The sequence below is a fragment of the Acipenser ruthenus genome, chromosome 5 (genome assembly GCF_902713425.1).
Source record: "Acipenser ruthenus chromosome 5, fAciRut3.2 maternal haplotype, whole genome shotgun sequence".
Lineage (NCBI taxonomy): Eukaryota > Metazoa > Chordata > Actinopteri > Acipenseriformes > Acipenseridae > Acipenser > Acipenser ruthenus.
The window spans coordinates 75,062,873-75,075,382 of record NC_081193.1 but is presented as its reverse complement, the minus strand read 5'-3'; the positions used below and the strand labels follow the sequence as shown (position 1 = coordinate 75,075,382).

The 12,510-nt window shown below is 39.1% G+C and overlaps 1 protein-coding gene across 1 annotated transcript in view; it reads left to right on the top strand.

Moving 5' to 3' along the window:
- The window catches only part of slc35f1 (solute carrier family 35 member F1), a 101,887-nt gene that overhangs the window by 26,014 nt on the left and 63,363 nt on the right, over positions 1-12,510 (top strand). The window contains exon 2 of the mRNA XM_034005606.3: positions 9,944-10,119. Within this exon, the coding sequence (XP_033861497.2) occupies positions 9,944-10,119 (176 nt within the window). The remainder of the gene's footprint in view (positions 1-9,943; positions 10,120-12,510) is intronic.

The window sequence follows — 12,510 nt, the reverse complement described above, 5'->3', positions numbered from 1 at the left end:
TCTCTCTCTCTCTCTCTCTCTCTCTCTCTCTCTCTCTCTCTATATATATATATATATATATATATATATATATATATATATATATATATATATATATTATATAGAATTACACAGTGCCTTGAAAAAGTCTTCACACCCACATTTTTCACATTCTACTGCCTGAAAAATACAATTCAAAATAAGTGCATTAAAGTAGGAGTTTGTTTCACTGATCTACATAACATCTACACTTTCAATGTGAAAGAACAATTATAGAAATATTCAAAAAGTAATTAAATAAAAAACCAAAAAGTCTTGATTGCATAAATCTTCACAACCCTTGAGTCAGTATTTGGTGCAAGCCCCTTTTGCAGCAATAACAGCCATGAGTCTATTTGGATAAGTGTCTACCAGCTTTGCACATCTGGACACTGCAATTTTTGCCCATTCTTCTTTGCAAAATTGCTCAAGCTCCGTCAAGTTGGATGGGGACCTTTGGCGAACAGCAATTTTCAACTCTTTCCACATATTCTCAATTGGATTGAGGTCTGGGCTTTGACTGGGTCACTCCAGGACATTGACCTTTTTGTTTTTAAGCCACTCCAGTGTGGCTTTGGCTGTCGTCCTGCTGGAAGATGAATATTCTCCCAAGTCCCAGGTCTCTTGCAGACTGCAGCAGGTTTTCCTCCAGGATTTCTCTGTACTTTGCTGTATCCATTTTGCCCTCTATCTTCACGAGCTTTCCAGGCCCTGACACAGAGAAGCATCCCCATAGCATGATGCTGCCACCACCATGCTTCACGGTAGGGATGGTGTTCTCAGGATGATGTGCGGTGTTAGGCTTGCGCCAAACATAGCGCTTAGCGTTGAGGCCAAAAAGCTCTATTTTGGTCTCATCAGACCATAGAATCTTCTTCCACTTGGTCCCACATGCCTTCTGGCAAACTATAGTCGAGATTTGATGTGAGTTTTTTTCAACAATGGCTTTCTTTTTGCCACTCTCCCATAATGGTCAGTTTTGTGAAGCACCCGGGCTATTGTTGCCATATGCACAGTGGCTCCCAGCTCAGCTGTGGAAGACTGTAACTCCTTTAGAGTTGCCATAGGCCTCTTGGTGGCCTCCCTGACTAGTGCCCTTCTTGCCCAGATACTCAGTTTTTGAGGACAGCCTGTTTTAGACAGATTCACAGTTGTGCCATATTCTCTCCATTTCTTAATAGTGGACTTTACTGTGCTCCGGGGGATATTCAATTCCTTGGAAATGTTCTTATATCCTACCCCTGATTGGTGCTTTTGAAGAACCTTATTCCGGATTTGCTTTGAATGTTGCTTCGTCTTCATGATTTAGTTTTTGTTAGGAAATGTACTAACCAACTGTGGGACCTCCCAGAGACAGGTGTATTTATTAATTGCACACAGGTGGACTCCATTCAACTAATTATGTGACTTCTAAAGACAATTGGTTGCACCGGAGCTTATTTAGGTGTGTCATAGCAAAGGGGGTGAATACTTATACAATCAATTTTTTCTGTTTTATATTTGTAATTAATTTAGAACAATTTGTAGATTTTATTTTTCACTTTGACATTATGGACTTTTTTGTGTTGATCAGTGGCAAAAACTCCTAATTAAATCAATTTTGATTCCATTGTAATACAATAAAATGTGGAAAAGTCCAAGGGGGGTGAATACTTTTGAGAGCCACTATATTGAAACATATATCAAAGTACTCAATCTGTGAATAGCTAATTAGTCACAAAAACGTATTCATCATAGGCATCAACTGAATTTTTAAATGAATGTTATCAAATACAAAAATCAGGATGAAAACGTTTCTTCAAAAGAAAAAAACGCATTCCAGCACCTCAAAGCTGAGCCCACGGTACAGATGCATTAAAACTCCTGGAGTTGCCTTTTTTGTTCTTTATACTTTGCAAAACTTATTCTTTGGTAGCGGATTTGACATTGTAATTTTATAAAATACTGAACACACTGTTTACATCTGCCAGCAGGGCGATCACATGACCTTAACACAGCCCTATTGTCAGAGCTGTCGTTTTACATCCCGCCTACAGGTAGGCAATCTGTTAGCTCTGATTTGTGAATTTCTGCTTTGATTGACAGTCCGCCAATACTCCCTTGCTACACTTTTATTTGTCTACAGTTACAGCTGCCGCCAGCGCCTGCTTTTCACTATTAATAGAAAACAATACATTGAATGTAATTGCTCCCACGGCCCACCCGGGACTGTGTCGCGACCCACCTTTGGGCTGCGACCACAGTTTGGGAACCCCTGGCATAGACTACACATTTAAAGTTATTAGATTTTAATGTGTGTCATTGTGCCAATTGGCATGTGTGACCTCACATTCAGATGCAGAGCAATTCTCAGCACAGAAATATAGAGCAAGCATAGAGGAAGCATTAGCAGTTTAAGGGAGTGGGGAGGTGGAAGGTGGGTGGGGCTGTTCCTGCTGGCCCTTGTTATTTTTCTCTTTCACCAGATGCACAGCTAATTAAGAAAGAAGCCAATATATACAGCTCAGCCACTAGAAAAAGATGAGGGTCAATGTTTTTGTATGTTGACTCTCATAAGAATACCGTCGATTACAATTCACATTCCAGACACACATCCTGATGGCCATGAGTGGTTATAGTAAATTAATTTATTAGTCAACCATAATGACCAATGAATGTCATACAATGACTTAAAATAACCTGTGTGCAATACACCTAAGAGGTAACTGTGTGACTATTAATGACCCTTTCAAACTATGGCCTACTCGTGTAACAGGCAGTGTTGTGAAATGCACTGCCTTCACGGATTCTGTCCCCTGTCAGTGAGATGAGATGAAAAGCTCTATAACCACAGATGCAGACAAGCTTGCAGTGTATATACACGCACATGTGTGTCTGTTTTTATTTAAGTATTTTTGTATCTTTTTATATAGAATTATTTTCTGTACTCATTTGGTATGATGTTTTTAAAATATTGCTTTGGCAATAGTTCTGCTGTAGTCATGCCAATAAAGCAGACAGAGAGGCCATTTTTTAGCAAGACGATATGAAAAGCGCATTCATGCACTGTTGAAGAAGCACTTTCTGTTTTCTGTGTTATGCATTAGCCAGTCGTTACAGTCTGAATAAGGAACCATTACAGCTTCTGAAAAATTTAATTGTTACTCTCAACACCGTCTAGACATGCACTATCAATTCCTTTTACTGAAAAATATCTGCCCCAGTACCAGTGATTTGTTTCTCTAAGCTATTGGAAAAAATGAACTTCACTGTTGCAGCTCTCTCTACAATGGCTCATAAAGAGCTGCATAGCATGCCAGTCATTAGGGGAAACAGCTGGTTGGTTTCTAATAGTAAAGAACACCCTAAAAGAGCGAGGACAATTTCACTGTCCAGTTGAGGAGACCATGAAAGTGCAGTATCAGAAAAGAAAGTTATTAATGTCTTTATTGTTAATAGTTCAGGAGAACTGAAGCTCAGATCCCACGACCAAGCCAGTTGCGGATGTCAGTGAGTTACCGGCCTCTGGAGGACAAAGGCCAACCCTTCAGGTGTTCTCTTGAGCTCAGCAGGCAGGCCAGTAGGCTGTCATGTGATGAGGAGAACCCGTCTCTGCTGGTTTTGCTTCCCTAACCAGTGGGAGCGGCAGAGCCAGTGAGACGCTGCTTGTGGAATCCCCTGCGAAGACCAGTGACTTTGCACAGCCAGGATGCAAACTTAAGCTCCCTTGACTGTATGACACCCTGTAGACCCCCAAGTGAGCCACTCTGGGACCCCCTAGATATCATGTTTTAAATGGAAATACAAAACTACACTATACAGTGAATGGATGTATATGTCATCGAAAATTAATGGAATTATTTTGCCAGTTATAATGACTTTAAGTGGTGCCACTCTCCTAATATATTAAAATAGTGCAATATCGTTTTGAATTTAATTGTGTAAAAACAAAAAATATACATTTTATAATACCATTTGTATGATTGTTTGTACAAATAAAACCAGGAATTTTGGTTTGAAGGCCTTAAAGACATGCTAAATTTGGAAACAAAAACAAAGCCAACAAATGTGTGACTGGTTCAGTTCTAGTTAAATCAGTGTGTGTCCTGAATGTTCTTGTTTATATGGACTTGGTATATATGAGGATGACATCGCCGGCAAGTGTCCTATCCAATCACCTAATGTAGTGGTGACTTGCAGAGCATCTTTTCATTGTAAAACACAGAAACCCATTTCGTAACCTGAAAATAAACCAGATTGCTGTTTTAAACCCTTCATCAACGGGATATTTTTATACAATAGCAAGTGAAAGGCACTTACTACAAAATACGCAGAATAGAAAGGGTTTATTAATGAAATGTAAATATTAAAAACCATTCCAGAAGTTCAAAACTGTGTTTGGTTAATAAAAAAAATTTAAAAAACTGTTCAAGTATTTCTTAAAAAAAACTTTAATGTATAAGTTAGGTGCATTTGCACCCCACATGCCCTTCTGTGTGAGAACAGAATGGAACTCCAGTCCACTGTAGTGTTTTATTTTGTAGTATAGCCTAACTGGCATGCTTATTTCTAATAAAGCGCCTGTTCTCTGGGTTTTCATCAAAGAAAGTGTCCACTTAGAGTTAATTTACTACAGACCTGCATGGCTGTGGTGCTGTTAAGGGAGTAGACTGGACCAATTTGCAGTCAGTAAGCAGCAAACTTTGTGATCTCTTATTCCTCTTTTCCTGGAAATTTCAGAACTGAAGCAGACATATTCTGACATGTAAAGCAAATCTTCATTAGTGGGATGAGGAAACCTACACTGTATTACTTTAGCAGGCATGTTTCAGGGCTTTGCTGATTCAGATAATTGATTCTGTAGCACCAGAGCTTAAACAAATCCCAGAGGATGTCTCCCAGTTTAGGCCCCAGCGTGGATTTGAAGCCTGCAACAATCTGCTGTTTTGCACAATTCTTAATGGACAGATACAATACCTTTTACAGCGTTCACGTATTAAGTGTAGTGCTGTCCTGTGCATTTACTGCCATGCTAATGCTTTTTTTTGGTGTGCATGTCCACAGTTGTGGGAAGTTCAGCAGCATTGCTGTGGCAAGTAGAAGGATATTTTGCTTCGGCCCCATTTAACCTGAAGGCTGTTGAATTGCAGGTGCACTGATGCCTCCATCCCACATGACTGTATTGTCTTCTGAACAGTGCCAATGGAATCTTACGTCCTGGTACTGTAGCTTTCACATTGCGCAGTGAACATTGTTCCACAGTATAATAAAGTACAGCCTTATCTGTGTGATTATAAATTGTTTGTGTGCTTGGTATAGTCGAAATTCATTGATTCCAAGTTGCTGCAGTGCTGGCTATACTTGCTGAGGAAAACTGTAACTGTGGAACCTATGCCTTTTTGCTGGGCAGAATGATGCATCAGCTGAGAGTGACTATGTGAGGATGTGGAAATCCAAGCACTGCTCGTGTGCAGGCATATCATTGCCACGGTATTCCCATTTATTAACTGTTCGGATCACCTCAAGCCTCTCTCGGATGGATATTTATAGAGCTTCAAGGGCTAGCACTGTCCAGCTATAGGGGAATGTTCATTCAAAGTCTCCAATTCATTTTTTTTTGTTCATAGTCCTAATTGAGGTGTTAAACGGTTTTGTTTGACATACTAAAAAGCTAAGCTGTGGTGGTCTCCTAAGGGCATAAGCAAAATAACATAATGAGGTAACTCTCATGCTGTTTTTACTGTCTTTCTTGGAAACTGTGTTAGATAATTCTAATTGTATAAAAATCTAGCTAAGCATAGAGTGTTTTTAAAAAAAAAAAAAAAAAAAAAAAAAGTACCATATACACAGTAAAGATTATTAACATGTTCCAATTGAGCTCTGCCATTGGCCAGGCACGCTACTGTGTGACTTGGCTTTGGACTGCCTGGATACTTTTCATGGAAGGCCTCTGCTGCATTATAAACACCTTGTCCATGACTGTCCATGACTGTCCATGACTGTCCATGACTAGCATGAAAAAAAAAAACTTGTGTTCTGTTGTTTATTGTGTTAAAGTTATTCCAATTATTTTTGGATGGGCTACACCCTAACACCATATAACAGATTAACAACATTTGATTTCAAATTGAAAAGCCTAAGCAGTCTGACACTATGTAACCTTCATTAAGATTCGTAATACATCTATTTGCAATTCCAGATGATCTCATGAGGGGAACTGAATCAAAGAATTGCTCAAAGTTCACCAAAAACATTCACACAGTTTCTGAGATGTATCCTTCAACAGCTCATTCAATCAGGTGATACTACAGTATGTACTGTGTACAGTACAGTAACATTGACAATTGGTCACAGTTACTTCGATAATGCTGCCTTCAATAACTTGTGTTCAAGAATGTCCTGTCGACTCTTACTGGATAAGTAGCTAATGGTATTTGTTACATACAGTAGGGAAGTACAGTTTCCTCCCCTAACATGACATTTTGTGAGTATACAGTATCTCTAGCCTGAAAACAGTGATCCATTTGGAGACAGCAATGCTCTATCAAGTAAGATTCATAAGGGGTTTGACTTGTTGGAAAATAATAAACTATACAGAGGGAAACAGAAATCTTTCTTTGTTAGTGATGGGAGAGGGAAACAATGGGAGGGCCCTGGAATACAGCAGAGGAAGCACACAAGCACACGGCACTAAACAGTATATATTTTTTAATAACCGTGTCCTCAAGTGTTTATCCCAGGAGAACACAAAGTGTTGACATGGCTCTGTATGTGACAGATGGCTCAGTTTGGGTCTGGTTGCTTTTGTTTGGCTGCTAGACCAGATGCAGTATGCTAAAATAAATACTCCAATGAATGCAGAACCAGGAGCTAAATTAACCTGTCATTCTGTTTGGAAACTACAAAATGTTCTGCAAGTGTTGTGCTTCATTAACTTATTTATTTTTATTTATTTACTTATTTTCTTATTTCAGGAGGGAGAGCCACTGCTGGCATTTAAACCATAAGTATTTTTTATGGCTGGCTCTCTTTTTTTTGTCTTCTGCTGTTTTAATACTATTGCTGTTGACCAACCTATGAGTTGCTAAAGATACAAATTATTTGTTTGAGTGCCAAGTTTGTGATGGTTCTTTTTACAAAGAAAAGCAAACTGTCCAACGCTCAACAGCGCATTTTCATCACTCACCAGTCCTGTCTGTGTCCTGTGTTCTTCCGGGTCTGACGTCACCACTCAAGCCATCCTGTGACAAGGTGTTAGAAAACCGTCAATTATGTAGTAATATACTTTTGCTACAAGAACAACCATATCTGATTTAATATATAAACGTTTTCTGTTCTGCTTTTTTTCTTTACTTATTTGGCAGATGCCTTTATCCAAGGCAACTTGCAGGTGTTACAGGACACTACAAGGTCACAATGCAAAATCAATATTTTACAAGTACAAATGATACTTGAAATGAATGCGAGCAGAGATAAATAGCTAGTGGAGGGTGCGAAGCAATGGGGTAGCATGACAGTAGCGAGGTTGAGAGAATACAAGACGAGCAGCAGAATTTTGAATGAGCTGAAGGGGGTGGATAGCCGAAGCAGGGAGACCAGCAAGGAGAGAGTTACTATAGTCCAATCTGGAGAGTACAAGTGTTTGGACCAGGAGTTGAGTGGAATGTAGTGAGAAAATGACAGATTCAGTAGATGTTGCTAAGCAAGAAGCGGCCAGTGTGTGTAAGGGAAGAGATGTGTTGGGAGAGGTCGAGAGTAACACCTAGATTTTTATCAGAAGGAGGTGGAGAAAGAGTGATAGTCATGATACTGAGATGGAGGGGTCAGAGGTGGGAGAGGAAGCAGAAGGAAAGGAGAGGTGCTCAGATTTAGAGAGGTTGAGTTTGAGGTGGTGAGAATGCGGCCAAGTTGAGATAGCAGAGAGGCATTTTAATATGCAGGAGATGTGGGAGTCGAAAGAGCGAAAGGAGAGGGTGATCTGGGCAACATCAGCGTAAAGGTGGCAGGAGAAGCCAAAAGAGGAGAGGAGAGTGCCTAGCGAGCGGGTGTAGTGTGAGAAGAGGAGGGGTTCCAGGACAGATCCTTGAGGTACACCTGTAGAGATGGGGCGAGGAGAAGAGAGAGAGCCACACCTGGAAACCTGGAAGGAACAGTCAGAGATAGGCAAGAGCATTGACAGATCCCCAGTAAAGAGACAGAACAAACTGAAAGTGAAAAAGGCAGTTATATAATATATAACTCAGTTTTCTACCCAAATATCACAATTATTGTAACTAATCTAATTCATTTTGGAAGTCAACCTACCTGTTTGTTTAAATATAATCTTTTTTTATTGCTGCAAATTATTTCTGTTCCTGAGTTTCACAGTGCACTGGCTTTACAAGCAGGTTTTGTTGGAAAACAGATTAAACAAAAAGCCTTATTTTTCAATGTAGTGTGTAGTATAGAAGTTTGTTGCAGCTTCCCTTAGTGATCTGTATGCAGTCTGTGTTGCCGATTTTGAAGGGATTTTCTTCATTTGGGCAGTTTTTTCAGCTTTTCCCATTGACACTTCATTTCTACCTACTGGGCCCCACTGTAATAACTTTGATGGCTCACTGCCTTTCCCCTATAATGCCCTTGCAAGCAACTTCACATCTTAAACAGCAGTCTGGTTTGATTTGCGATAGACAATTAGTGGAGGCGGAGGGATTTGGGGCCATTTTATTAATCCTAAAGCAAGTTACTGTATTTCTGTTTGGGTACTTTGAAAGCATGTTCAACATTTAATTACACCACCCGCTTGCATAGTTTCAGTTAAAGGTTTTGTGTTTAGTTAGAGTCACCTATATGTTTGTCTCTGTTTATCATCTAAACAGTTATTAATGAGTGATAGCAATCGGGGCATTTGCATACTTACTGTATATTCTTCTAGGAAATTAAGTTTGCATGAAAGCAAGAAAGCCGCACATCTTATTTGTATACTGCTGAAGCTGTTTAAAATCAAAAGGACTAACTCCTCAGGATATCAGACAGGAATGGGGTGCCCTGTCAATGGTATAGGCAGCACTATGACCTCAAAACAAAACAAAAATCAAAACCCCCTGTGGCAGGATGACAGAGGTTTGAGGCTCAGAGACAGTGGAAGGGGCAAAATAATGATCTTTTATTAAACAAAAATAATCAAATAAATAGGCACAAGGGCCCAAACAAAAGGTTTAAACAAAATACAGAAATGTAGGCTGGGCATTAGCCTTCACTACAGTTTCTTTCTCAACAAAACTAAACAGCACAGCACACCAACAAACAAACAAACTCACCCAAAAAAAAAAAAAAAAAACCCTCTCCCTAACAAAGGGTTTCAGCTGTCTTTTATAGTCTGTGGCTGGAGCCCAATTAACTAATAATTAACAATTAAACACTTAAGGCTCCAGCCACATTCTCACATGTATTTTACAGGGAGGAATTTAACCCTCTCCCTGCCAATCCAAAATAAAACAAGAATCACAAAAACATAATGAAAACAGTAAAAATAACAACAATAACAAAACACAAATTATTGGAGCGAGCTGGCACCCCATCACACCCCCCCTTTTTTATTTTTTTTTCCTTTTTATTGTATTTTTATTTCTATGACAATTGTCTATTCAGGTAAGGAAGAGCCAATAGCTGCCAAAACATTTACAGTTTCCTTAAGTGGAAGGCTGATTCATAACTTACTAATTGTCTTTGGGATTTTTTTTTTATCTACTGCAACAGTAAGGAGCAAAGAGGTAAGAAATGAGGTCCCAGAGCTGTAGCCTCAGACCTCTGCTCACTGCATTGACGGTATTCCTTGCTGTGGGAAAAGCCAAGGCAGGAGCCTTTTAGCAATGCTGGTGATTTTTGTTTTTTCATCACCTAAATGATTTGTTGCATGCCATTGGCCGCGCTCTAATGGCAGTTCTATTGCTTGTCTCTTTCACAGGGAGCTGTTGCTGTCTCTGGCTCTGGGCCAGGTTCTGTCACTGCTGATCTGTGGCATCAGCCTGACGAGCAAGTACTTGGCAGATGATTTCCAAGCCAACACTCCTGTCTTTCAAAGTTTTCTTAACTATATCCTTCTGTTCCTGGTCTACACTACCACATTAGCTGTGAGACAAGGTAAGGACATGTTCACAAACAACTCGGTGGAGGGACAGGGTGACACAACAGCACTGGGTTACATCTTAAAGCTCCTGTGTAAAATGTCTTCAAGACCTTTGTTAACTCCCTGAAGAAAACATGATTCAGACATCTGTAGCATTTATAGATGGTAGTTAATTGATGAGATACTAAGTATGTACAGCAGATAACAGAAGAAAAGTAAGAGAAACTAGCAACAAGGCAGTGGTTAGTGATAGCGATCTGATTCCTGTTGGTATGAGTAGTACATTATTGATAACAGGGCTAGCTGGGATCATTAATGCTTCAGCTGTATGTGGGGGAGATGGCACAGGACTGTAGCAGCAGAACTAATTCAATTTTACCAACAAACTGATTCCAGAACCAATGTTGGCTGACATTCAGTTGATCCATGTATTGTTTAATGTCTTGTTCAGTATGCTGTGCTGAAAGCATTATGCATTCTTTATAATTGGTATGTGGGACCTGAATTTGACAAGCCTGTAGCTCAAAGTCATACTCAGTAAAACTTGGATCCTCTTCCTAATCTTTTTTCTCAATGCAGAATATAACATAACATTACACTGGATGTGAAAGCAAGGGGGGTGGGGTATGTAATGGAACTAATTCAAATGACATATATCTATTAAACATGGAGCAACCACAACCCCCAAGCTATTGGGTAAAGGGCAGCTTAAATCTACTCTGATAACAAACTCTAATATTTTGCAGTCTATGGGAATTTGTTAGAATTAAAATCAAGTACTACTCTTGCCAGCTCCGTGATCTGTTTTTAAGCTTGGTTTGGTTTTTATGTAGTCTTTGTTATATTGTAGTAAACAGGCATTCATTTAGGGTCCATGTTGGCCAGCACAGTTCTACCTTATTTCAATGAAGACTAATAATTAAATTATATCTGCCTCATTTCCTCCCTCTCTAGCTAATGCAGTTCTTGTGCATCACTGGGAAATCATTTCTTATTATTATTTAGTCATTTAGCAGATGCTTTTATCCAAAGTGACTTTACAGAGACTAGGGGGTAAACTATGCATTGACAACTGCTGCTGCAGAGTCACTTATAATTAGTGATGGGCGCCAATATTGATATTTTAATATGATATCGATAATAATTTCCATGTTCATGTACACTCGTAGAGACATACTTTTTATTGCTAATACTGCAAAAAATACAAACACAGTATAATCAAGTTTATTATATTAATAAACAACAAACCTTATACCAATCATTTCATGAAATGGTACTTCAGTGTGGACGCTTTGAGCTGGATTAATTGAAACATTTTTAAGTACGGTTCTCGAGATCGGTTATGTAATATGGACAGGGCCTAAGGCTTCTTTCTACTGCAGTGCATAACAGGCAGAAGACAGCTACTTATTTGCACTGTACAGAACCACACAGGTCCTCCTTCTCGCACTTGGTTTGCTTGTCTGTCGCTTCAGACTGAACTCCCGACCACCGTTTAGCCAGGCTATTTATAGTTTAAAAACTGCTAATTAAAATGATCTACGAGTGGGAATGTTACCTTTTTTGTTTTTTGTAAAAAATCTAGCGTTGATTACATGGTGCTTTACGCATGATTAATTCACAGAAAGTTACATTTTTTCCTTCACTATACTTGCATTTTAGAGAGGGAGTTATTTTATTTTGTATTTTAGGCAGATGTGTGTTATGTTCCTCGCGGCGCCCCCCTCCCTCGTTTTATAACGCTCTTCGGTTATAATGCCCATATTTTGTGTCCCACAAGACCCGCGTTATAGTGAGGGAGCACTATATTATATATATATATATATATATATATATATATATATATATATATATATATATATATAGCTCAAAATATCAAAGTATTTTCTACAGACATGAATCAAGAGTTTAAAAAAATATTAAGTGGTAAATACCATATGCTTAAACAGAAACTCCTCTCCCCCCCCCCCCCCCCCCCCAAAAAATAAATTGATGTTCTTTAAAAGTTTTCCCCTTCAACCCTCAAGTACTATCCATAATTTACTGGTTTGAGGAAAGTTAAATACTTTAGCTCTCTTCATGCACTGTAGCATTAAATCAGAAGCACTTTCAGAATGCTTTTACTGCACAACACAGTGACATCTTATCGTAAGGGTCACGTAGTGCAGTGATATGAATTAAGTTAATGTTATAGCACTATGCTCTGCAATAAATCTGTGTGCTATGAACCGTAGCTATTGCATATGCTTGGGTATTTCCCTTAAACAATCAAATATCGGTGCTCTGTGGGAATTGTGCTTCTGCGCTTTCCCTGAACCCTGACAGTAGATTTTATCAACAGCCAGAAGCAATCTGTGAGCAAAAGGTTCCAATTGCTTTGACAGTTTTCCGAAATATATCTTACT